Source organism: Bufo gargarizans, chromosome 3 (assembly GCF_014858855.1).
Source record: "Bufo gargarizans isolate SCDJY-AF-19 chromosome 3, ASM1485885v1, whole genome shotgun sequence".
NCBI classification, from domain to species: domain Eukaryota; kingdom Metazoa; phylum Chordata; class Amphibia; order Anura; family Bufonidae; genus Bufo; species Bufo gargarizans.
The window spans coordinates 160,589,986-160,617,905 of NC_058082.1; the positions used below are offsets into that span (position 1 = coordinate 160,589,986).

General features: G+C 47.4%; 1 protein-coding gene across 1 annotated transcript in view; it reads left to right on the forward strand.

The window, feature by feature from the left end:
- C1QL4 (complement C1q like 4) overlaps nucleotides 1–25,004 on the forward strand; it is a 138,986-nt gene extending 113,982 nt beyond the window's left edge. Inside the window, exon 2 of the mRNA XM_044286386.1 lies at nucleotides 24,265–25,004. Coding sequence (XP_044142321.1) covers nucleotides 24,265–24,444 — 180 coding nt within the window. The 3' untranslated portion in view covers nucleotides 24,445–25,004. The remainder of the gene's footprint in view (nucleotides 1–24,264) is intronic.
- The last annotated feature ends 2,916 nt before the right edge of the window (nucleotides 25,005–27,920 follow it).

Sequence of the window (27,920 nt, forward strand, 5' to 3'; positions counted from 1 at the left end):
GCTTTATTTTCAATAAAGCCTTCTTATTTCCACTTATCTCTTGTTGTACGTCTGGTTCATGGTTCCATGACATTAGGACCAAGCCATGAATTCTGACGGTACAGGGCCATCCTCGCTACCTACGCTGGTTGCCAGACTTGATCAGCAGGATCACCTGTTGGGTCGGTTCGCTGTGGCGTTGCAAACCCTGCTTGAACGCACGGCTCATTTAGCTTCCGTTGCCGATGGGTCGGTTGTCGCTCCTGGGCCCGCTCCTACTGCCGCTCCGGTTGTTGCGCCAGAGTCTACCCCGACACCTGTTGCTGCGCCTGCGGTGTTTCGGGGTATGACCGGTTCTGCCCCCCTTCCACAGCGCTTTGGGGGAGAGCCAACTCAGTGCCGAGGTTTCCTTAACCAGGTGGGCATTTACTTCGAGTTGCTGCCACACGCATTTCCTACTGAGAGATCAAAGGTGGGCTTCTTGATCTCGCTGCTCTCGGACAAGGCCTTGGCCTGGGCCAGCCCTTTATGGGAGAACAACAATCCGGTGGTTGCCGAGTTTTCCGGTTTTGTTGCTTCTCTTCGGAAGGTATTCGATGTGCCGGCTCGTGCTGCCTCTGCTGCGAAGCTCCTTATGTCCATCAGACAGGGTTCACGATCCGTAGCTGAATACGCCATTGAGTTTCGTACCCTGGCAGCAGAGGTGGGCTGGAATAATGAGGCTCTGGTCGCTGCTTTCTCTCATGGTCTCTCGGATGCCTTGAAGGATGAGGTTGCAGCTAAGGACCTACCTGTGGAGCTCGAGTCTCTTATTTCTTTCCTGATTTTGATTGACACCAGACTCAGGGAGAGACCTTCCTTTCAGGAGAGCCTGCGGAGGCCTACTAACAGATTGGCGCCTACGTTTGCTGTCCCACCCGTGCCTCCCTCTCCTCCCACGCCTCCTGGGGATGACTTGTCTGGGGGTGAACCCATGCAGCTGGGGTTTGCTCGCCTGTCCGAGGGGGAGAGGGTACTCCGGAGACGCGAGGGCCGATGCATGTACTGTGGTCTCGGTGGGCATTTTCGGTTGGCATGCCCGAACCGTCTGGGAAACGCTCGCACCTGAGATCCTGTCGGGGGCAGATCTTGGGTGGAGTCTCCTCGTCCCCGGTTTCCCGTGTTGACAAACCACTGATTACTGTTGTCCTCTCCTGGGTCGGGGGCTCGGTGACGACCCAGGCGTTGGTGGACTCTGGTGCTGGTGGTTTGTTCATTGATAGTGTGTTCGCTGCCGCCAATTCCATTCCTCTGCAGCCTCGAGGTTCCCCACTGGCTCTTGAGGCGATAGACGGCAGACCCCTTCTGCCGCCACACGTGACTCATGAGACCCTTCCAGTGGGGATGGCCATTGGTGCCGTTCACAGAGAGTCGGTCTGTCTCCAGGTTATTTCGTCTCCACACTACTCGGTGGTCTTGGGGTACCCCTGGCTCCAGAAGCATAATCCGACTTTCGATTGGAGATCGGCCGAGATCCTCTCGTGGTCACCGCAGTGTGGGGCTAGTTGCATCCATGGGCCTGTCAAGTTGCTGTGTACTTCCTCGGACTCTCTGTTGCCTCCTGAATACGAGGAGTACCGGGATGTATTCGATAAGGTGCGTGCGGTTGCCCTACCTCCGCACCGCCCATACGATTGTGCCATAGAGTTACAATCTGGTGCCGTTCCTCCTCGTGGCAAAGTCTATCCACTGTCGGTAGCGGAGAATGAGGCCATGGAGGAGTACGTGAGGGAGGCGCTTTCACGCGGACACATTCGCAAATCCTCGTCCCCGGCAGGGGCTGGATTTTTCTTTGTGAAAAAGAAGGGCGGTGAGTTGAGGCCTTGCATCGATTACAGGGGTCTCAATCGCATCACGATCAAGAACGCTTACCCGATACCCTTGATTTCCGAGCTGTTCGATCGCCTCAAAGGGGCCACGGTCTTTACCAAACTCGACCTGAGGGCGGCATATAACCTGGTAAGGATCAAGGCGGGCGATGAGTGGAAGACCGCGTTTAACACCAGGACCGGTCATTATGAATCCTTGGTTATGCCCTTTGGGTTGTGCAATGCGCCCGCAGTCTTCCAGGAATTCATCAACGATGTTTTCCGTGACCTGTTGCAGCAGTGTGTGGTGGTCTATTTGGATGACATCTTGGTATATTCTGAATCCATGGAGGCCCACATTCAGGATGTCAGACGAGTGTTGCAACGGTTACGAGAGAACAAGCTGTTCGGTAAGCTTGAGAAATGCGAATTTCACCGATCCCAGGTAACCTTCTTAGGTTACATCATTTCCGCTGAGGGGTTCTCCATGGATCCTGAGAAGGTTTCGGCTGTCTTACAGTGGCCCCAGCCCAGTGGTCTTCGTGCCCTGCAGCGCTTTTTGGGCTTCGCCAATTATTATCGGAAGTTCATCAGAGACTTTTCCATGCTAGCCAAGCCTCTCACGGATCTGACCAGGAAGGGCAGTAATCCCCAGGTCTGGCCGCCCGAGGCCATCCGAGCTTTTGAGGCTCTAAAGTCCGCCTTTGTGTCGGCTCCGATTCTGTCGCATCCCAACCCTGGGTTGCCGTTTGTCCTCGAGGTGGACGCGTCTGAGACGGGAGTAGGCGCCCTCCTGTCTCAGCGTAGAACACCAGAGGGTCGTCTGCTTCCTTGTGGGTTTTACTCCCGGAAACTGTCTTCCGCGGAGTGCAACTATCAGATTGGTGACAGGGAGTTATTGGCCATCGTGCAGGCCCTTAAAGAATGGAGGCACTTGCTCGAGGGCTCGGTGGTTCCGGTTCTCATCCTGACGGACCACAAGAATCTGACCTACCTCTCTGAGGCCAAGAGATTGACACCACGTCAGGCCAGATGGGCTCTGTTCTTGTCACGTTTTAATTACGTGGTCTCCTACCTACCCGGTTCAAAGAACATCAGAGCGGATGCCTTATCACGGCAGTACTCCGAGCTGTCCGGGGAGGAGTCGATTCCGACTTCGGTCATACCTCCGAATCAGATCCTGGCCGCCATTCGCACCAGCCTGACCTCTCCCCTGGGTGAGCAGATTTTGGCGGCTCAATCTAGTGCTCCCTCTGGGAGACCCAACGGCAGGTGTTTTGTGCCTGAGGAGTTGCGCACTCGGTTGTTGCGAACCTACCATAACTCCAAGGCCGCGGGGCATCCTGGAAAGAATCAGCTGTCCTGGGCTGTTTCACGTCTGTTCTGGTGGCCTTCTCTACGTTCCGACATCGCCGCATATGTAGCGGCATGCTCCGTTTGTGCCCAGAGTAAGTCCCCTCGGCACCTTCCGTTGGGCCTTTTGCAACCCATAGCCACCGGGGAGCGTCCATGGTCACACCTGGGGATGGATTTCATTGTGGACCTCCCTGCATCCCGAGGCCATACGGTCATTCTCATGATAGTGGATCGGTTTTCCAAAATGTGCCACTGTGTACCTCTCAAGAAGTTACCCTCTGCACAAGAGTTGGCCTCGATTTTTGCCAGGGAGGTCTTCCGGTTGCACGGTTTGCCCAAGGAGATTGTGTCGGATCGGGGGAGTCAGTTTGTGTCCAGGTTCTGGCGCGCCTTTTGCTCCCAGTTGGGGATTCATCTCTCTTTCTCATCGGCCTACCACCCTCAGTCCAATGGGGCCGCAGAACGATCCAATCAGGCCTTGGAGCAATTCCTTCGTTGCTATGTCTCCGATCACCAAGACAATTGGGTTGACCTCCTGCCTTGGGCTGAGTTTGCCAGGAACACGGCGGTGAACTCTTCCTCTGGGACGTCTCCCTTCATGGCCAATTATGGGTTCCAACCTGCCGTGTTACCGGAGGTATTCTCTCCCCAGGATATTCCGGCTGTGGAGGATCACCTTTCCGTCCTACGTGCTTCTTGGGTACAGATCCAGAGGTCCCTTGAGGTCTCTGCGCAGCGCCAGAGACTCCAGGCTGATCGCAGACGAGCGCCCGCTCCTTCCTACCAGGTCGGAGACCGCGTATGGTTGTCCACCCGCAACCTCAACCTTCGAGTGCCCACTCCCAAGCTGGCGCCTCGCTTTGTTGGTCCCTTCCGAGTGCTTCGCAGGGTAAACCCGGTAGCCTATGCCCTTGCGCTTCCTCCTGGCATGCGGATCTCCAACGTGTTTCATGTCTCCCTCTTGAAGCCACTGGTGTGTAATCGTTTCACTTCCTCGATTCCTCGGCCTCGTCCGGTCCAAGTGGGCAATCGTGAGGAGTATGAGGTGAGCAATATCCTGGACTCACGCCTGGTCCGCGGCCGGGTGCAGTTTTTGGTCCATTGGCGTGGTTATGGTCCAGAGGAGCGTTCCTGGGTTCCCTCCGCAGATGTCCATGCTCCTGCCTTGCTCCGAGCCTTCCACGCACGCTTCCCTCAGAAACCGTTCCTTACTCCGCGGAGGAGGGGCCCTTGAGGGGGAGGTACTGTCATGGTCTTACCTCCTTGCTGTTCTCCTTCGTTTGACATGTGCTGGCGGCCATCTTGGTTTCTGGGTTTCTTGTAGCCTCCCACCCTGCGGCTCCTCCTTCCCACTGGGAGGAGCTGGATGCCTAGCTCATATATATAGGAGGTCTGTGGCTTCAGTTCCCTGCTTGGTCCTCCTGTGCTCACATGCTTCTAAGACTGCTGCTGCTTCTGGTTCCTGATCCTGGCCTCGTCTGACTACCCCGCTGATTCCTGATCCTGGCTTCGTCTGACTACCCTGTTGGTTCCTGATCCTGGCTTCATCTGACTACCCTTCTGGTTCCTGATCTCTGGTTTCACAAGACCCTGCTTCGGTTTAGCCATCCGTTTGGACTTTTGCCTTACAGCTTTATTTTCAATAAAGCCTTCTTATTTCCACTCATCTCTTGTTGTACGTCTGGTTCATGGTTCCATGACACCAACGCAGCAAGGGACCGAGCACACCAAAGCCAGCTCCAAGGAGTTCCCTGGCGTGGCAGTTCTTCAGACAATGTGCTGACGACAAGACACGAGGGGTTTGCACGCTGTGCAATCAGAGCCTGAAGCGAGGCATAAACGTTCTCAACCTGAGCACAACCTGCATGACCAGGCATCTAAGTGCAAAGCACGAGCTGCAGTGGAGTAGACACCTCAAAAACCAAGAAAGGTCTCTGGCTCCTCCTGCTTCCTCTGCTGTAGTCTCGGCCTCTTCATCCACCTCTGGAGTGACAGTGGCACCTGCCACCCCGCAAACAGGATCTGTCAGCAACACCACCACCTGGGTCACCAAGCATCTCCACAATGTCCCACGGAAGCGTTCAGCTCTCCATCTCCCAAACACTGGAGCGGAAGAGGAAGTACCCCCCTACCCACCCGCGAACCCTGGCCCTGAATGCCAGCATTTCAACATGGAACAACAGACCGATAAGTGGTTGGTGCCAGTGAGCCTCAAGCCCAGCCTGGTGGTGTGCGATAATCTCGTAGCAGCTCTGGGCCTAGCCGGTTTGACGCACATCCCTTGTCTGGCGCATGTGCTGAATTTGGTGGTGCAGAGATTCCTTAAAAATTACCCCGATATGTCAGAGCTTCTGAAGAAAGTGCGGGCTGTCTGTGCGTGCTTTCGGCGTTCTCACTCTGCTGCTGCTCGCCTGTCAGCGCTGCAGCGTAACTTCGGCCTTACTGCTCACCACCTCATATGCGACGTGCCCACAAGGTGGAACTCCACCTTGCACATGCTGGCCAGACTGTGCGAACAGCAGCACGCAATAATGGAGTTACAGCTGCAGCACGCACGGGTGAGTCGCTCTGCGGAACAGCACCACTTAATCACCAATGACTGGGCCTCCATGCGAGACCTGTGTGCCTGTTGTGCTGTTTCGAGTACTTCACCAACATGGCCAGTGCCGATGACGCCATTCTCAGCATTAATATCTCAATACTATGCCTCCTTGAAGAAACGCTTTGGGCGATGATGGAAGAGGATGTGGCGCAGGAGGAGGAGGAAGAGAGATTATTTCATAGGGTTTCTGGCCAGTCATTCCCAAGTGGTTCCGAGGGTGGGTTCCTGCACCCACAAATGCCAGGTACACAATTGTCCAGCTAGGGCACAGTTCTGGAGAAGGAGGAGATGGAGGAGGAGGAACTGTGTTCACAGCAGGGTGGCAACAAACCCAGCTCATGGCCATCACTGGTGCGTGGCTGGGGGGGATACAGAGGACACAGACGATACACCTCCCACAGAGGACAGCTTGTCGTTGCCTCTGGGCAGCCTGGCACACATGAGTGATTACATGCTGCAGTGTCTCTGCAACAACCAGCGAGTTGCCCCCATTCTAACTTGTGCTGATTATGCTGATTACTGGGTGGCAACGCTGCTGGATCCCCATTACAAGGACAATGTACCGTCCTTAATTCCGTCACTGGAGCGCGACGCGCTGCTGGTGGCATTCCCACCTGACAGCGGGGGCACAGTGGAAGCACAAGGCGAAGGCAGAGGAGGAGGAAGAGGTCATCAACGCAGCTGGGGCACCACAAGCACCTTAGAAGGCAGGGTTAGCATGGCCGAAATGTGGAAAAGCTTTGTCAGCACGCCACAACAACCAACACCACCAGCTGATATGGAACGTCTTAGCAGGAGGCAGCATTTCAGCAACATGGTGGAGCAGTATGTGTGCACACGCCTACACGTACTGAATGACGGGTCTGCCCCTTCAACTTCTGGGTCTCCAAATTGGGCACATGGCCTGAGCTTACCCTTTACACCTTGGAGGTGCTGGCCTGCCCTGCAGCCAGTGTATTGTCTGAACGTGTGTTTAGCAAGGCAGGGGGCGTTATCACAGACAAGTGCAGCTGCCTGTCCACAGCCAATGTGGACAAGCTCACCTTCATTAAAATGAACCAGGCATGGATCCCACAGGACTTGTCCGCACCTTGTGCAGAATAGACATGTATACCGGCCATTGTTATACTACAGCGCAATTGCTCATTATTGTATTTTTGATATTTCCCACTCTTTTGGGGTGTACCCTAATTTTAAAAAAATAATAATTTAAACCAAAAACCAGTGTTGGCTACCTCGTCCTCCTCCACCGCCGCTTCCACCTACACTGCTACGTCCACTGCCTCCTCAACCTCCTACTCCATATAGACCTCCACCTCAAGATTATTATTTTTTAGTTTGTACTTATTTCATTTTATTTTATGTCATTTCACTAATTTGTCTGCTACGTTTTCAGGTGAAATTCACCAATTCACCAATTTTCGGCTGTGATATACCCCTGCTCTACCTAGTAGACAGGTAAACAAATTTCACTAATTTGTCTGTTATATTTTTTGGTGACATTCACCAATTTTTGGCTGTGATATACCCCTGCTCTACCTAGTTGACAGGTTAATAAATTTCACTAATTTTTCTGTTACATTCTGGGGTGACATTTTGCCATTTCTGCCGTGAATAAACCCCTACTCTGCATAGGTGACAGGGACCAAAATGTTTCAAAATCATCTGTTCCATTGGTGGGTGACATTAACCCATTTATGACTATGAGAACCCCCTGCTCTGCATAGGTGACAGGGACGAAAATTTGTCTAATTGGCCCTTTTATTCGATCCTTCTGCCTTAATAACTTGTCCCACATTTCTGCTCGATCACATTGCAGCCATTGACCTCCCTTGGATGTGGATGTGGTCTCCCTTCCTCACGATCCCTCTATGGCGTGGAACCCTGATTCGCCACTAACCATGATCAACAGAAAAGAACATCGAAAGTTGATAGAGAAGATATCCAATTGGATCGTGGACGTCACGGGGACGTGCGATCAGGCAGAAGTTATCTAGAGTTAACAAAGCGGCAGCAGGGCCTCTCCTGTCTAACGTTTCCAAATCCAAAATACCCCAGTGACATTCCCTATAATTTTTTATTAATCATTCCAATAACAGGGCATCTTAAGATTCCTGTATTGTTATTTATCGTCACTACCTCCCCGAGTCGGGAGTGGGCAATTGCCTTGCGCCCCCTCCTTTCATTCGATCCTTCCGCTTTGACAACTTCTCCCACATTTCCACTCAATCACATTTAATTTCATACATTGACCTCCCTTGGATGTGGTCTCCCTTTCTCATGCTCCCTCTCCGGCGTGGAACCCTGATTCGCCACTAACCGTGATAAACATGGTAGGTGCAGAAAAGAACATCGAAAGTTGATAGAGCAGATATCCAATTGGATCGTGGACTTCACAGAGACATGTGACATGGTGGAGCAGTATGTGTGCACACGTCTACACGTACTGACTGATGGGTCTGCCCCCTTCAAATTCTGGGTCTACAAATTGGGCATATGGCCTGAGCTTGCCCTTTACGCCTTGAAGGTGCTGGCCTGCCCTGCAGCCAGTGTATTGTCTGAACGTTGGTTTAGCACGGCTGGAGGGGGTTATAACAGGTTATATTTACCAATGTTTTGGGGTGTACCGTGTACCCTAATTTAAACAAAATTTCCCTATCCACATTTGCAGAGCACTTGCCATGCTCTTAACCACATTTTGCTTCAATTTGCAGCCCTCTAGCACTTTCTATGACTTTTTTTACAGCCATTTTAGTGCTCAAAAGTTTGGGTCCCCATTGACTTCAATGGGGTTCGGTGTCAAGTTCGGGTCAAGTTCAGGTCCCGAACTCAAACTTTTTTGTGAAGTTCGGCCGAACCTGTCGAACCCGAACATCTAGGTGTTCGACATTCTCATTTTTTTTGCGGAAAGGAAGTGCGGACCCGGAAGTGCACATCGTGCTGCCCCATAGGAATGAATGGGTCTGCAATTGCGTTCTGCAAAATGCAGAACGAAATTGCGGACGTGTAAATGGAGCCTAAAAGGACACTATAGTCCCAGAACCAGTACGGTTTAATGTAGTGGTACTGGTGTCTATAGCCTGTTCCTGCAGAGAACAGACACTGTGCAGTACTGGTGGTAAAGGAGCACTATAGTGCCAGGAAAACAAACTCATTTTCCTGGCACTATATAGTTGTTAGGAGTGGGGCACCCTCGTGTCCCCCTCCCAGTGGGCTGAAGGGGTTAAAACCCCTTCAGCCACTTACCTTTCTCCAGTGCCGGCACTGGGAACTCTTACATAGAAACATAGAATGTGTCGGCAGACAAGAACCATTTTGCCCATCTAGTCTGCCCAATATACTAAATACTATGGATAGCCCCTGGCCCTATCTTATATGAAGGATGGCCTTATGCCTATCCCATGCATGCTTAAACTCCTCCACTGTATTTGCAGCTACCACTTCTCTTCTCCCTGATCCTCCTCTCAGCTGCGAATGCGCATGCGCACGCATTCAAAACTATGTTCCGCGTCTTCCCACTGTAATTTTCACAGTGAGAATCGCGGAAGCACCTCTAGCGGCTGTCAGGGAGACAGCTACAAGAAGTTTGATTAACCCTAAGGGAAACATAGCAGTTCTTTTAATTTAAATGCTGCGAAAGGGGTGGAACATGATATGGGCAGATCGTCTGATAAGGGGGGGGGCGCAATTTTTATCTTGCCTAGGGCGGCAAAAATCCTTGCGCCGGCCCTGATCTGATCAGTACCGTGACACCCAGCACCACTTCCAATCAGCTGTTTGAATAGGAGACAGCGCTCTATGCAAGTACTGCTTCCTCTTGATTACACTGCATGTCATCTCGGAAGTGCAGTGTAATCACAAGTACTCGCTCGATTCACTTGAATGGGGCATGTATTTGTACTAACACTACACTGCCACTCCACAGGAGATGAGATGACATGTAGTTTAATGACCAGGAAGCGGCGTTCACATGGAGCACCGCCCCCTCTTCAATAAGCTGATCGTTGGAAGTCCATCGTTGGAAGTCCCAGGTGTTGGAACCCCACTGATAGCTAATCCCCATCTAAACAAAATTAAAGCATACAGCAGCCTTTAGTAAAGGAAAACAAAAAAACACCATGCACCCCTGCAGGAGATGACTCTTTAGTGGTAGTTCACACTTCACTTATTTGGTCAATTATGGCTCAAAAACACAGAACAGGTGAAGATCTTTTCATGATACCTTCTCTGACAGTAGGATTGGCTCCTGATTTTGGTTCACTATACAGTAACTGCTGGAATTAACTGGCGAAATAACTAAAGTGTGCACTCAGCCTTACAAGTTAGCGATGGATGTGGCCTCATGACAGAGTGGGGAGGGTATCAGCAGTAAGTTTGTATTGATGTCACTGTTTATTTATCCCTTCTTCTGATCCGTCAAAAGAACAACAAAAAAAGGATCCTGTATTTTGTATTTTGAGCATCCGCCTTAACACGGTCAGTATTTGGTTAGTAATTGATCAGAAGTGGGCCCAAAACCGAGACATGTGATGGAAATATTTGCATGTAATTTTGGCTTCCAAATCATGTTGAAATTCTGATGCAAAATACTGACCATGTGTTCGAGGCCTTATGGATGCTCCAAGGACAGGATCCGTAGTGTTTTCCATTTTTCAGTTCTTTTGACAGACCAGAAGAAGGGTGAAATACACAGGGATGTCAACAGGGCCAAATAGGGACACTAGTGGCCCCAGAACAGAGTGGTGAGGGTGGCAACAGCATGAGGAGTCAACATAGTGGCCCAGTCACAGAGTGGGGGGGACAACAGCAGTAGCAGTAACAGCACAAGATAGTGGCAGTAGTTGAATATGGCAGCAGAAGCAGCAGGTGTGTGGAATCAGGCAGGTGGCAACATAAGAATAGTGGCTGAAACACGTGGCCAGCAGTAACAGGTAGAGATGAGTGAATCAAAGCTGATGAAGTGGAAGTCAATGAGAATTTCAGGAAAAATTTGATTCGCAACAAATGCGAATTTCCTCGCACTTCATGTTAATGAATCACAATTTTTCCTAAAATGACGGCTACAATGGCGGCTACACATGTGAGGACATGGGGCAAGGAACTCTGGGAAGGCGGGCTGACCCATAATGCCATGCATGCAGCCAATCAGCAGCCAGCCAGCCCTGTGATGTCACAGCCCTATAAATACGGCGGCCATCTTAGAGTCAGACATTTTCCAGCGTTCAGAGTGCAGGGACAGACGTGAGAAGGTGCTAGGGACAGCAATAGTAAAAACCTCATTGTGAAAAAAAACCTGAAAAAACAATTTATAAGTACAGGGAACGGATAGGGAGGAATCATTTCACAGCAACTTACTGCAGGGAGAGACGTCAGAAGGCGCTAGGGACAGTTCCAGAAAAGTGATTTACAAGTGCAGGGAAAGGATAAGGAGGAATCATTTCACAGCATCTTAGTGCAGGGAGAGATGTCTGAAGTCGCTTGGGACAGTGCTAAAAAAACCTAATTATTATTTGGGGATCTAAATAGCCATTATTCAGCTCTGGCATTCTAGCCATTTGTTCTTGTTATTGGGGTGCAAGTGCTATATTGTAAAGCCTTTAGTGGCTTATGTGAAATATATACACCTATATATAATATATACGCATTTCACTTCTGCAGTTATTTGTGTTGAAAGAGTTTAGTGGCCTATTTCAGTACAAAAAAGGAAAAATATATACGCACTTCACTATTGCATTTATTTGTGAAAGAGTTTAGTGGCCTATTTAAGTACAAAAAGGGAAAATATATATGCATTTCACTTCTGCAGTTATATGTGGTGAAAGCGTTCAGTGTCCTATTTCAAAGGAAAAAAATATACACACTTTACTGTTGCATTTATTTGTGAAAAAGTTTAGTGTCCTATTTCAGTACAAAAAAGAAAAATATATGCACTTCACTGTTGCATTTATTTGTGAAAGAGTTTAGTGGCTTATTTCAGTACAAAAAGGGAAAATATATATGCATTTCACTTGTGCAGTTATATGTGGTGAAAGCATTCAGTGTCCTATTTTAAAGGAAAAAAATATACACACTTTACTGTTGCATTTATTTGTGAAAGAGTTTAGTGGCCTATTTAAGTACAAAAAGGAAAAATATATACACATTTCACTTCTGCAGTTATATGTGGTAAAAAGGGTCAGGGTCCTATTTCAGTACAGAAAGAAAAATATATTCGTCGCTTTTAGGGGTGTTTTAATTTGCTTTTAATTTATTTAGTTCAGCTAAAAGCATGTCAGACAGAGAAGTGCCAGGCCATGCACAGAGGAGGGGAAGAGGCCTAAATGTTTCTGGCGCAGGCAGAGGTGGCAGCAGAGTAAGGGGGCGTGGCAGAAGTAGTCGCATCGGGAGGCCTGAGCTCCTGTTGTCATCTAGCAGTTATGTCTTGACCAGTAACCCAGCAGTTCTTGATTGGTTAACTCTGTCATCCACTTCATCCCAAGTGACATCAGACACCCCCAGCCAACAGTCAGTGGGTTTGTCAGACACAATCCTTAGGTGCCATGGCCCGGGAGCAGGCCCTGTGCCCTCACCTGTCCTCTTGCATGTACTTCAGCCACTCGTACACTGCAAACCCTCCCCTTCTTGAGCTGCAGAGGCAGAACGGTATCCCCAAAATATGCAACGTTTCCTCCCGTTGGAATTCCACCCTCCATATGTTGGATCGACTATACAAACAAAAAGGCCATCAACGATTTATTGATGATGCAAGCGGATAGGAGTACTCCCCTGTGTAACTTTGATGTCAGCCATTGGCAGCTCATGCTTGACACCTGTCGTTTGCTCAGGCCCTTTGAGGACGCCACATTATTTGCCAGTCGCCAGGACTACGGACTGAACGATGTCATTCCCCTGCTTCATGTCCTGGAACAGATGCTGGTGTGGGGACTGGAGACGTGGCGCCTAGATATCACGGACACATGAGCCTGTGGGGGCTGAACTGGAAGAGGAAGAGGAGGAGGAGGTGGAGGAGGACATTGGAGGACAGGCAATGTGTAGCCAAATGGGTGTTTTTTCTACTAAGATGACAGGAGAGGAGGAGCAGGAGCAGCCAGAGGAGCCCCAGGGCGATGAGGAAGACGAGACAGAGGACCTAGACACACCTTGGCAGTATGCAGTAGAGATGGAGGCAGGGAGTTCCTCCGAGTCACTTGCTCAAATGGCATGCTCACTTGCTTGCGTAGTGACAGTCGAATTGTCACCATTCGGCCGAGGGATGACTTCTGGCTCTCCACCTTGTTGGACCCTCGCTACTAATCCAGAATGGGCGCCTTTTTTACACCCACTGAGAGGGAGGACAAACTGAACTACTTCAGAGACATCCTATGTAGTCAGTTGGCCGCTGCCTATCTGCGCCATCGTCCATCCTCTCGCAGGTCTAACTGGGGGGGCCCTCTGCGCTCACGTTCCACTGCCATGGCTGCTGGGGAGGGGTGGGGTGGCAGGAGCAGTACCAACTCCATCAGCAGCAGCCTGAGTCTACAGTCGCTGATGAGTAGCTTTCTTAACCCGCATAGTGAAGAAACTACTCACCAGCAGCAGCAGCAGGTAGATCTGGAGCAGGACCTGAATCAGCAGGTGGTGACATACTTGGACAGCACCCTGTCAACCCAAATTGAAGATCTGCTGGACTACTGGGCAGCCAAACTGGATTTGTGGCTGCAACTAGCAGAGTTTGCCCTGAAAAAGCTGTCCTGCCCGGCCAGTAGTGTGGCATCAGAGCAGGTTTTTAGTGTGGCGGGGGCCATAGTTACCCCAAGGAGAACTCGCCTGCCCACCCAAAATGTGGAGAGACTGACCTTTGTCAAGATGAATCAGGTGTGGATCAGCCAGGATTTTGAACCACAAATTTCTGATGCATCAGACTAGATCATCCATGGTGCCACACCAATACTTTGATAAAAGAGACTGGTTTCTTCTGACTACCTGCCTCAGCTACTACTCTGATGCTGCCACCCGCCTGATGATACACATCTGTCGCCAAGTGCTCTTTCTTTCAGCCACCTTCATCAGCGGGTACTGGCATTGCCACCCACCTCCCCACTTTGTCACCGGGTAACTTTGTGGTCTCCTGATGCAGCTGCTGCTGCCATCTCCACACTATGTTACCTTGCCACTCTGTGATCTCCTGATGCTGCTGCTATATCCACACTATGCCACCTTTCCACTCTGTGGTATCCTCCTGCTGCTGCTGCCATCTCCACACTATGTCACCTTGCAACTATGTGGTATCCTCCTGCTGCTGCTTCTACCTTATCCACACTATGTTACCTTGCCACTCTGTGATATCCTGATGCTGCTGCTATATCCACAATATGTCACCTTGCCACTCTGTGGTATCCTCCTCCTGCGGCTGCTGCTGCCGCCATCTCCACACTATGTCACCTTGCCACTCTGTGGTATCCTCCTCCTGCGGCGGCTGCTGCTGCCGCCATCTCCACACTATGTCACCTTGCCACTCTGTGGTCTTCTGATGCTGCGGCCATATTCACACTATGTCACCTTGACACTCTGTGGTATCCTCCTTCTGCTGCTGCCATCTCCACACTATTTCACCTTGCCACTCTGTGGTATCCTCCTGCTGCTGCCATCTCCACACTATGTCACCATTCCACTCTGTGATATCCTCCTGCTGCTTCTGCTACTGCCATCTCCACACTAAGTCACCTTGCCACTCTGTGGTATCCTCCTGATGCTGCTGCCATACCCACACTATGTCACCTACCTTGCCACTCTGAGGTATCCTGATGCTGCTGCTGCTACTTCCATCTCCACATTATGTCACCTTGCCAATCTGTGGTATCCTCCTTCTGCTGCTACCATCTCCACACTATGTCACCTTGCCACTCTGTGGTCTCCTGATGCTGCTGCCATATCTACACTATGTCACCTTGCCACTCTGTGGTCTCCTCATGCTGCTTCCACCTCATCAATATGTCATAGGTCCACTCTGTGGACTTCTCATGCTGTTTCCACCCTCCCCACTTCATGACTGGGCCACCTTTCGGCCTGGATGACATCGTGATTTATTTTCCCTTTCTTCTGATCTGTTGGAAGGAAGGAAAAATGAAACGCACAACGAATCCTGTCTGTGTAGCAGTTGTAAGGCCTTTATGGTCCTATCAGAATTGGCTTATGATTTGGTAGCCAAAAGCAGGAGTGGGTACAAAACACATAAAAATATTCCATTCACGTGTCATCTCTGTTTTACATAAACTCAAATGCTGACCGAGTGAAGGTGTATGCTCCACAGACAGGATCCGTTTTTTGTGGGTTATTGTTCTGACGGATCAGAGGAAGGGCAAATTAATCAGTGACGTCAACACAAACTTACTGCTGACACCCTCTCCACTCTGTCCGGGAAGGCTCTACTTGTATACGCGTTTAATAGAACAGGTTCTGTAGACATCTATGTGGAATCAGCTGGCGACAATGTCAAAGGAGTGTGCTTCTTCTTGACGCTAACATCGACCTGTGAGGCTGAGTTCATACTTGAGTTATTTGGTCAGTTTTGGCCCTGTGACTGCCCTAATAAGTGAAGTGTGCAGTAATTCTAAGAGCGACGCCTGTCATCTGCGTGTCAAACGGACTCACAGTATTATTTCACTACCAAAGCAGACTCCCTATGCATGTTACTACAAGGCACAGTAGAAAAAAGAAGTTGAGAAAATCCAGCTCCACTTAAATAAAGGAATAGGCGTTTATTCAGCTTGCGGTTAAAAACTCATCCACGGATTACAAAATAGCAGTCTTGTCTAAGCTTAGACAAGACTGCCGAAAAGCTTAGACAAGACTGCTATTTTGTAATCCGTGGATGAGTTTTTAACTGCAAGCTGAATAAACGCCTATTCCTTTATTTAAGTGGAGCTGGATTTTCTCAACTTCTTTTTTCTATTGCCGCCCGCACCTGACACGGGCTGTCCGTGCTCACAATCAAAGGAAGGGCAGGTGAGAGCTGCTACACTCTTCTTTTTTCTTACAAGGCACAGTGTTCTACACCACTATAAAGGCTCTCAGCAGCAGGGAAATAGACGTTTTTTAACGAAAAATTTGGCGAACCGGCAAATCGTATTTTTTTTTAATTTGCTTATCTCTAGTGAAAGGCACACTGCACTCAGAACATTACTGCCAGAATGATCTAGTCTGATATATCAGGCACCAGTGTGTGGAAATTCTGGATGATTCACCTTTTAATCTCTTAACATTTTGTGTTGAAAGGTGAATTCTCTTTGGGGCTATGCCCCCCCACCCCCACCCCGCCACACTAAATGCCCGCTCTGGTTGGGCAGGAAAGCTTACCCAAGGCAAACTCAGACAGTTGCGGTCACAATTCTAGTTTGGCTGCCCATTAGTCCAAGGGATCTTGGATCTGGGGTGACAGGGTGCAATTCAAGTATGCCACCACCTGCTGGTTCAGGTTCTGCTCAATGTCCTGCTGCTGGCTGGTTTCTTCAGTTGACGGGTGAAGAAACATGCTCATCAGAAATTTGAGACTCAAGTTACTGCTAACAGAGCTACTGCTGCTCCGGCTCCCCACCCTCCTTCCTACTCCAGCAGTCATCGCAATGGAGTGTAAGCCCAGAGAGTCCACCCAGTCAGACCTTTCTGTGGATGGGCGAATGCGCACATAGGCAGCGACCAACTGACTACATAGGACAACACATAATGCAACAGCACTCTACAAACCAAATAAAGTACAAAGGTGTATTGTATTGCAAAAGCTATGCTAATAAATTAGAGATGCTTAGCAAATACATTTTGTACAAAATTATTTGAGCCCGTCTGCCGCACGCCAAGGCGATCTCTATAGGACGGGTCCTAACACTAAACTCACCTGTTGGGTGCCATAACAGCGACCATGAAACTCAGGAAGTGTAGGTCCCACATGCATGCTGGGCCCCTTTTGGTTTATATCTCTATGGTGCCAAAATGGCCTCCAATGAATCCATGGACAACAAATACCAGCATGCATGCTGAGAAAACTATGTACTCATGCTAATTAAAATCAGCCCATGACGCAAAACTGACTACATAGGATGTCTTGATTGTAGTTAAGTTTATTATCTCTCTCAGCAGATGTAAAAAAGGTGTCCGTTTTGGGCCAGTAGTGAGGGCTTAACATTGTGGAAAGCCAGAAGTCATCACTCTCCCAAATGGTGATAATGAGGCTGTCATTACACAAGCAACTCAGCATGCATCTGGCCATTTGCGCAAGGGAATCCTTGCCTCCATCTCCAGTGCATAATGCCACGGTCTGTCAAGGTCATCTGCCTGGTCTTCCTCATCGCCCTCCAGCTCCTCATGCTCCCCCCTGATCCTCCTGTTCCTCTCATGTTGCTTTGGCAAATAAACCACATATTTCTGTATACAATTCCTGGGCAGTAATGTCCTCCTCATCATCCTTATCCTCCTGCTCAGTCAGTTCAGCCCCACCAGGGCTCAGGTGGCCGAGAGATGTATGCACAATGTCTCCTTTACCCTGGCCAGTCAAATTTTAGGACATGAAGGAGTCACGTGAAATCACATCATTTATCCCATAATTCTGGTGACTTACAAATAAATTGGCCTCCTCAAAGGGCTTGAGCAAATAGCAGGTGTCACACATGAGCTGGTGCTGGCTAACATTGAAGTTGCACACGGGAGTACTCCTGTCCGCCTACTTCATCAAGAAATCATTCACGGCCTTCCTCTGCTTATATAGTCAGTCCAATATGTGGAGTTCCAATGTGTGGAAGCGTCGTATATGAGGAGGAACACAATTCTGCCTTTGCAACTTAAGGAGGGTGTGTTTTGCTCGGTAAGAGTGGCTGAAGTGCATGTAGTTTCCTGGCCATTCTTAAGACATCCTGCAGTTGGGTGAAAGACTTCAGGAACCGAGTTACAACCAGATTAAACATGCAAGGCGCATGGGTTAGCCCTCCTTAATGCTGCAACGGCAGAACTTTCTTCCCGTTATCGGTGACCATGGTTCCAATCTTGAGTTGGCAAGGAGACAGCCAGCATTCAATTTCTTGATGAAGAATGAAGAGCAGTTCCTCCCCAGTATGACTCTGTGTGCCCAGGCTGGCCAGGTGTAGAACAGTGTGACATCGCAGTGCTCCACAAAGGTGGTATGCTGGAGGACCACTCAGAACTGTGCCTACAATGGAAGCTGAGGACAAGTTGGAGGATAAGGAGGCAGAGGAGGACATTGGTGCTGGATTCACAATATGAGAATGCGGACGTGGCATTGTCATCAGTGATGGCCAGTTCGCCGTGTTCGCCTGCAAACACATGTGAGCTGCCATCTTAACTGAAAAGTCCGGCGATACACAGGTAAGTCCTTACCTGTGCGCGAGCCGGTCTTAAATGAAATGCGGTCACCGGGAGCAGGCAGTTCCGAGAACAGCCACCGGGGGCCTTCATCGTGCTGTTCTCGGAACTGCCTGCACCCAGAGACCGCATTTCATTTCAGACCGGCTCGCGCATAGACACAGGTAAGGACTTACCTGTGCATCGCCGGACTTGTCAGTTAAGATGGCAGCTCCCATGTGTTCGAGGACAAACTGGCCATCACTGATCGTCATTAACTGGCCAAGTTGCTGGTGTGCCTGAGCGGGAACCACATTTACCTGGTGGGACGTAAAGAACATATATTGTCCTTGACCATAGTTATAGCTGTACAAGTCGGTGCTGCCATGAACTGTACCAGACACCAACAGGCTCAAGGACTGACCCATCTTCTGCTGTACGTATGTATGCAGGGCTGGTACAGCTTTTTGAGAGAAGTAGTGACGGCTTGGGACTCTCCACCTTGGCTCGGCACAAGACATCAGTTCTATGAAATGTGTAAAGTGAAGGAAAGAGAGTGACTGTAGTAGCAGCAACTTGGCCAGGAACATGTTCAGCCTCTGCGCCATTGGATGAGTGAACACATACTGTTGTTTCTTTTAAATCGCCTGGGTGATCAACTGCTGGTGAAAAGCATGACTAGGAGAAGGATCAGGAGGAGAAGCATCAGGACCAAAAGAAAATGGGAAGGAAAAACAGGTCACTTCTGCTGAGGTGGTGTAGGCTTGACTATTGGAGAGGGGGGCAAGCCACTGGGAAATGTGTCAGGTTGTGCCATTACAGTAGCGCTAAAGTTTTCACAGATCATTTCATGGTGATGCTCCATGTGTTGACGCAGGGCCATGATACCAACATTGGCACCCTGGCCGCACTTCACCTTCTGCCCACAGATCCTACATACAGACACACTGATGTCCTCCAGCGACTTGATGAAAAATTCCCACACCAGTTAGTATGGTATTTTACCCCAACCACTCCATGATAACTGCCTGCCGCTGCCTTAATGAAGCCGTGCACCACTAGATGTTTCCAGAGAGGTAGGCTCCTGAGTAGCAGACGGTCCAGCCCCAGCACATTTGGCTCCAGATCTCACACTACTGCCACCCTGCTGGCTCATGGCAACGTTTGCACCCTGCTGGCTCAGCAGCATGCTGCCACCCTGCCACTGTCTCACAGACAAGGTCCCTCTTTAACCTGCTCCCATGTGTGATCATCATCCACTACTATTGTTTGTCACTTATGTCTCATGGCTTAGTCCCTGACCACTCGCCTCACTTGCTCCCACGCGACTCTCATCGTCGCTACTTGCATGCCTACAGGAGGAAGCAGCAGACCTCTCCTCCAAATCTGGGCTGACCAGTAGCTGCTGAATATCAATACTGTTAATAAGCTCGTCCTTGCTGAAAAGTGGAGCTGAGCCTGCAGCATGCATTACTTGCCTGGCAGAAGGAGCAGCAAAGGAAACAGGCAGGTTCAGGACAGGTGAGAACACAGAGTTTGTTCCTGGGCCATGCCAACTAAGTGTGGTGTCAGAGCAACCCACCAACTCCTGGCTGTGTTTGTGTCTGATGTCAGTTGAGATGAAGACCAAGTCAATCATTCAAGGACAATGGGATTGGTCATCAAAACACAACCGCTGGATGACAGTGGCAGCTCTGGCCTGTTGCTGCCCCCCTTCCCCTTCTTCTGCTGCTACTTATGCCGGCTACAGCAACATTTTTGCATATGTAAAATAAGTCATTCAATGTCAATGTGTCAATGTGGACACCCCAATAACAGTAGAACAAGAAAGGTTATTCACCCCAATTTTAGAATCAAGGCGTAATGCAATTGTTTATGTATTAAACAAGGTGGACACCCCAATAACAGTAGAACAACATATGTTAATCACCCTAATTTGAAAATCAAGGCCTAATGGAATTGTTTCTCTATTAAACAAGATCGACACATCAATGACAGTACAATTAGACAGGTTAATGACCCCAATTTGAGAATCAAGGCGTAATAGAATTGTTTATCTATTAATAAAGGTGGACACTCCAATAACAGAAGAATAAGACAGGTTATTCACCCCAATTTGAGAATTAAATTGCTGATCTATTAAACAAGGTGGACATCATTCAGTTAGATAGCTCTGTTCCCTACACAGGGATTGATCCAAACTGTTCTGCCTCCTATGGATGCTTTCAGCTTCAGATTACAGTTCAAGCACTATCCCTGCCCTGTCCTTGTAGTCTCCCTATACTCTCCCTACAGTGTTTGAAAACTCTCCCTATGATCTTCCTACACTGTCCCTGCAGTCTCCCTATCCAATATTCTCAAATTATAGTGTTTCTTGAACACTGTCCCTAGCGCTTGTCATGTTTCTGTCACGGATGATGTTGCAGATAGCTGGAAGTTATGAATAAACGTCCGACTGGCTTGATCCCAAACTAAGGAGCATATAGGTGACCCCTATAAAACCCTAAGAGCTCACCCTGACTGATAAGCACATACAAGGGTCTCAAAGGTAGACGATTGTATGCCCACGTACCTAAGACTGTGTGACACCTGAAAACCCTATAATAGTGAGGGGACACGACCACCGACTCCCTGCACTTCATACGGAGGGAGTCAGGGTCACCTAGAATCAAGCCAGCAAGGAAACACAATACATGAAAGGACTTATCTGAACAAGCAGCAGCAGAAGGCTCCAGCAGTGAACACTTCAATCCAGGAAGTAGTATAAACCGCAAAGTGAGGCAGTATGGAAGGGAATATAAAGGAAAGAGGATTAGTCTAAATAGGTGACACCTGGGAGAAGGAAATGAGATGAGAAAGTGAAACCAAAACAAAGAACATCATGCAAGAGGTAGAGAAGGACGTCTGTCAGACCTTCTCACATAACTGGCGGTGACAGTTTCTCCCTATGTTCAGCTTAAGCTGTGAAGCTTTTAAAAGGCTGTAACATCACAAGGGCTGGCTAGCTGCTAGCTGCTTATTGGCGGCCTGCATGGCATTATGGGTGTTTTTTCATTCCTCGCCTTCTTACTTTCACTTTGTAACACATGTAGCCGCCATTTTAAGAAAAAAAGATTCGTTACCACGAATCACAAAGAAAATCGGATTCTTTGCAAATAAAATTTTTCCTAAACTTTGGATCAAATTCCATTTTGGATGCTTTGCTTCGCTCAACACTATTAATGACCTATCCTGACAATAGGTTATCAATATATATTTTCAATATATATTTTCAGCATACAGAATTTTTTTTAAATAAAGTTCTAGGTTTTTAAAGGAAATCTGACACATTGAACATGGCTTGTGAGCTGCAGTCATTAAATTATAGAGCAGGAGGAGTGGAGCAGATTGATATATAGCTTTATGGGGGAAAGATTCAGTATCACTTGTATTAAATCTAAATTCAAGTTCAGGCTGTCAGTCACTGATAAGAGCACTTTGTTGACTTCAAAGACCAGAATGAGCAGGGATTTAAATGAATGAAATACAAATTTTACTGAATCTTTACCCATAAAACTATATAATTTTACTCAGCTCCTCCTGCTATATCATATGCTGCCTGCAGATTTCTTTGCATTTTCATGGTGACAGGTTCCCTTTAATATACACTTAAAAGTCTTTAGTAAATAGGAAAAAAAAACATTTAATATTCAACAGCAGTGATGGTCAGTTCGCAGTGTTCGCCAGCGAACACATGTGGGCTGCCATCTTTAGTAAGGTAGACTCACCCGTCCGGCGATGCACAGGTAAGCCCTCACCTGTTCCTGTGCCGGGAACCGGTCTGAAATCAAATGCAGTCAACGGGAGCAGGCAGTTCCGAGAACAGCTGCCGGGGGCCTTCATCGGGCTGTTCTCAGAACTGCCTACTCCCGGTGACTGCATTTGATTTTAGACCGGCTCCCGGCACAGGTAAGGGCTTACCTGTGCATCGCCGGACGGGGGAGTCTACCTTACTAAAGATGGCAGCCCGCATGTGTTCACTGGTGAACACTGTGAACTGACAATCCCTGTTCAACAGTGTACTCCTAAGAGCATCATTGTCATCTTCTCAGATACTTTCTTTCAGTATCTTCTCTTTTTAAAGGTCCTTGCCATTATCCTGTGATAAATGGTGGGAAACTGCATTTTACAAGACACCTACTTTCTGGTAACCACTCCTTTATCTGTAATAACCAAATTGTGGTCACCACTGTGTAAGATTACATATCTGTAACTTGGCTGTTCATTAATTCACTCAGAAGACACATACTGTATATTATACACTACTTTCGGGAGAAATTTATGGAAAATGTTCACGCTACAGTGATATTATATCATGAAAGTTGGGCATTTAAGTAGAAGCATGCAATGGTGATTTCCTCATCTCAAACAATTTACTGAAACAAAAGCGAACAACAGTGGTGGGTATACCCTCACAAAAGATCTCAATGTCTCAATAACTTGTCATGTGGTCTTGAGCTTCAATTATAGCTTGACAAGGATGTCTCATGCTGTTCACAATTCAACTTATTGTCTGCTGAGGCATGGCATCCCACTCTTCTTGAAACACAGCCCTCAGGTTATTGATAGAGATGAGTGAATAATTAAAATGTTTGATTCGGCAAATTTTACAAAAAAATCAGTCACGAAGAGCATTTTTTATTTGCAAGTAGCAGGTACAATGACCCCCATCATTGTACCCCTCAGATGCCACGTTCATACATATGTAAAGCTAACAATAAAAAAAAAATTAAATCAAACTTACCGCCTCCATTTGCTCGCGACAGGCCTGCCACCACCATCTTGCTTGAAGATCTGCAGCGAAATATCGCACGGCGTAATATTACGTCATCACGCAGGCCGGCGTGGTGGCGTCATGCATCACCACGCACTGAATTTCGCCCGAGATCTTCAATCAAGATGGAGGCTGGTGGCCCTTCGTGAGCAAATGTAGGAGGTAAGTTTGATTTTTTTTGTTTTTTACACTATTTCAGGTTAAATCGATTCGCTGACACGAAGCACGAGGAAATTCGGCTTCGAGGCGAATCGAGTTTATCCTGAAATTCGGATCAAATTCCACTTCGTGGGATTTGATTAGCTAATCTCTAGTTATTGAGGTTCTGGGGTATAGAATTACGAGCCTCCATGGCGACTCAGCTGATCCCATAGGTTTTCAATGGGATTCAAGTCTGGAGAAAGTGCAGAACACTCTATTTGAGGTACCGCAGTCTCCAGCAGCCGTTCCCTAATAATGCGACCTCGAAGAGCTGGCACATTGTCGTACACGAAGATGAAATTAGATCAGTGTTGTTTATGCAGAGGCACAATGACTGGATTAATGATGTTATTCAAGTAGTATGGGCTTGTCACTGCGCCATTCACAAAGTGTAGGGCAGTTCTGTATTGACCACGCACACCTGCTCACACTGTAACACCACCACCACCACCAAGGCTTGTCTGGTGACAACAGTGGCTGATGAATAGTGCTTTCCTTGACGTCTCCAACATCATTGGCGGCCATCATTTCTGCTCAGCGTTAATCGACTTTCATCAATGAACAGCACTGAGGCCAACTGGTCCCTCGACCAGCGCCGATGCCTTCTGACCCATGCAATACGATGACACCTGTGCCTGGTGGTGTGGTTAGGTACCTTTGCAGGGCATCTAGCATGCAGACCACGCTGATGTCAACGGTATTGAATGCCTGGAGTTGTGTGGCATTCATCATCTGGTTCCGCAGAGCATTGCTCACAATCAAGGAGATTGGGATGTGGCCAAAGGACATCCACTTCTATGCCTTTCTGTGACTCTTCCAGTATCTCTGTTAAAACCTGCTGATGACAATCATTGAATCATTGGACATGTGCAAGTTTAGAGAAGATCACATTGAGTTCACCTGTAAAGGTTAGGAAAGGTTAGGAGTGCATTTTAGGTTCATCCTAAAATTTTACTAAAATTTTACTCACAAGCCAAATATCCATAACTTTTTGTGAGTAGTGTATATGCTACCACCTAGAACCAGGTGTGCTGCCATTATATCCAGGTTTTATTGCATACATTCCTAATATCTTGCAGAGTCTAACATGGTTTCTATTTCGGATTATGATTGTTCTTCTTTTCATTCATCTCCTGTAGGTTCGAGCCAGTGCCATCGCTCAGGATGCAGATCAGAACTATGACTATGCCAGCAACAGCGTCATACTTCATTTAGATGTGGGGGATGAAGTCTACGTAAAGTTGGATGGTGGGAAAGTTCATGGTGGAAACACAAACAAATACAGTACCTTCTCTGGATTTATTATCTATCCTGACTGAGGAATAGAAAGTGCTTCAGACAATATCTTCATGAACCCTTTCCTTGCCAGAAACTTGCAGAGCATTGCTACAGTAACCCTTCACTTGCAAGACTTACAGTGTTGCTCCATATTACTTTCCTCAGTGGTGAACTGCAGGACATATGGACATATGTTAAACCCTTTTCTGCTAGAAATGGCTATTATGCCCAGTGACACTGGTGAATAATCTAGCAAAGGAGATGTTAAAAAAATAATTTCCCTTCATCTGAGTGACCACAGAAGCTTCTACCACAGGTGGCCAGAGATCAGGACTTATTTTTTTTGTCTGCAGAACCTATTTATATTTGCTGGTTATCAGCTTTTCATGTTGGGGATCATAAAGAGTGTCCCATCTTTTGTTGTCTTTGCAGGATATGGGGGCATGGGGGACTAAACCTGGGGCAAATATCACATATGAATAAGGCTACTTTTATACTCGTGTTTGGTGGGGATCCGTCATGGATCTGCACAGACAGATCCGTTCAGATAATACAACCGTCTGCATCCATTCAAAAAGGATCCGTTTGTATTATCTTTAACATAGCCAAGACGGATCCGTCTTGAACACCATTGAAAGTCAATGTAGGACGGATCCGTTTTCTATTGTGTCAGATTGTGTCATAGAAAATGGATCCGTCCCCATTTATTTACATTGTGTGCCAGGACGGATCCATTTGGCTCAGTTTCATCAGACAGACACCAAAACACTGCAAGCAGAGTTTTGGTGTTCGCCTCCAAAGCAGATTGGAGATGGAACTGATGCATTCTGAGCCGATCCTTTTCCATTCAGAATGCATTAGGGCAAAACTGATCTGTTTTGGACCGCTTGTGAGAGCCCTGAACGGATCTCCCAAACAGAAAGCCAAGACGGTAGTGTGAAAGTAGCCTAAGGTGAATATTGTGTGTATTTAATTGTGTGCCATCATTTATCAATATGCAGAAACCATAATCATAAACATATGACTGCTGGACCCTTTATGTGACACAATGTAGCAGTTATGAGCTGATGCAGTATATTTTGCTTAAAACCTTAAAGACCAATACATTTTTCCACGTTTCAAGTTGACTGGTAGATATTGTCATAGCTCTTAAGGGAATTCATTCTGTACAAATATCTAAATCCTTACAGTTCAAAAGTTAGTTTGTCCACAATATGACTTCAAGGTTGTATATTTGTAAGGAGAAACACTAACTTCATCTTCTTCTTGGCTTGTTACATGAGCCAAAGTATTCAACATGTGACCATCAATGTGCCAAAGACAAGTTATTGCAGGGGTACTAAAGCAACATACAGTAGCTCATTTTGACATGTGATTTCTCATTAAACTCAATCTGTGTGCAGTTCTTCAACACAATAGAAAGGTTGGGTTTCCTGATGAAGCTTTGGAAGCCAGGAGTGGATTATAAAATAAGATAAAGTATAAATGATAGTTACAACTTCTCCTCCTTTTTTAAATTCACTCCTGGTTTTGACTACCAAAAATGCATGCAAAAACCTGACAGTGTGGTCATACTTAGGCAAGATTTACTAATCATAAAGATGGTGTCAGCTTAGACAAGGTGTCTAGATCTAGACCTGAACCAGGTTTATCACAGTGGCTCAGGCTGAATGATAAATCTGGTGCAGGGATAGACAATTTTCTCTGACTATCCTAACTATTGGTGGCCTAAGTCTTACTTTTTATGCCAGAATCTTGCCAAAATCTTGGCACAAAATGTTGCATCTTGGGCCCTTTCCATTGAAGCCCCATGACTTTCTGATAAGTCCCTGCCACCTTGTGGAGCATGTTGGAAAGAAAGAGTTGAAACCTTGCGCTAATTTATGCCACTTTTTTAGACAGAATTTTGGCACAGATCCATTTGTAAACCTGAGCCTTGGTATCGAAAGCCCAAATACGCTACATAAATTACATAAATTACGTTTGTTGCATATTTGCTGTATATATGGTGTTTGGGAATAAATGGTTGCGTGTAATGCACACAGTGGAGCGTGAGCACCCAGTCCCACTCCTAAAAAGTGAGATAGTGAAGGGGTAGGCACCAAGTGTTGTATTGACTCTGGCCTTGAGTAGTGCTCTGGCTGTGCATGCTGCTGGGTTCAAGCTTCCACCTCTCTGTCCTATGTCTCTGTGTTGTGCAGCGTGAAATATTGGAGTGTTTTGTACTAATAAGAATAAAACACATGTGATCCCAAACCATCTATGAGGCATTAATGTGTCTAAGCTCAAACACATGCTAAAAGTGTGCAATGTATCAACTACAAATTAAGAAAGATAATATAAAATAATAAATTAACCTGTTTACCTTTCATTCCTTTCAATGTGTCCAACTTTCTGCAGTCTGCACTTTGTTAGTTAAAGGGGGTATGAGACGATTGATGTAAAAATTAAAATCTGACAACATATAGTACATGACAATACCTTTCTAACAGCTAGAACCAGCCCTGTCCTGCCCATTGGTCGAGATCTCCCCATTCACTGCTCCAATTGCTCTGCTAGATTATCTTCAGCCTGATAGCTCAGGGGGCGTGTCCTGGTGGTGGCAGTTGAAGATTTAAATTGAGCATGTTTGACCAGCTCACTGAGACAAGGTAAAGAACAAACAGCAGGTGGCGCTGTACAGATACATTTTGGTGAATAACTCACTGGCTATACTACATTTTTAATTAAATGCAATTACAAAAGTATTCAGATCCAGGGGCTGGTTTGAAAAATGTAGAATATGTTTTAATGACATACCCTTTTAAGGGGTCCTCTAATAAAAAATAGATTTTGTTATCTTTAAAATAGGTTAGAGAAGGTATGACATCAGGAAACAAGAAGCATGCATATGTGAGTAGTGAACTAAGTACAAGCACAAAAGATACAGTACATCAGAACTCTACATGCATTGAATATATGGATTAATTTTAATTGCATTGCTGCAATATTTAAAGGAGTTATCCAGGAAAAGATATTTATGACATCCACAGGAGAGGTCATCCGGATAAGATCTGCGAAGGAGCGACAACCAGGACCCCTGCTGATCAGCTGTTAGAAGAGGCCTTGAGCGCCACAGCCTCTTCCTAGGTCAGTGACATCACTGTTCATCAGTGACATGGCCTAGTTGCTCTTCAGCCACATTCACGTGAAAGGACAGCACATGCCCTCCTGAATTTAACTGCTGTGGCCCACACCTCACCTCCTAAGCTCACTGCTCCACAGACAACTGGAGGAGGAGGACAGAAGATAGTTGCTATTGATGGCCACCACAGAAGGCCAGCTTTTGGGGCAGTATATTGTGCTACACTGTGTTATTTGGTTCTTATGGGCTGGTATTTTGCACTATAGTATTGTTGACCCTGCCTACTTGTGTTGTCCTGCCTTCTGTTAATTTAAATCTGCCTACAAAATGGGGCCACTTTTTTTTTTTTTTTTTTCCCAGGGCCACCAAGTTTCCAGTACGCCCCTGACTTCG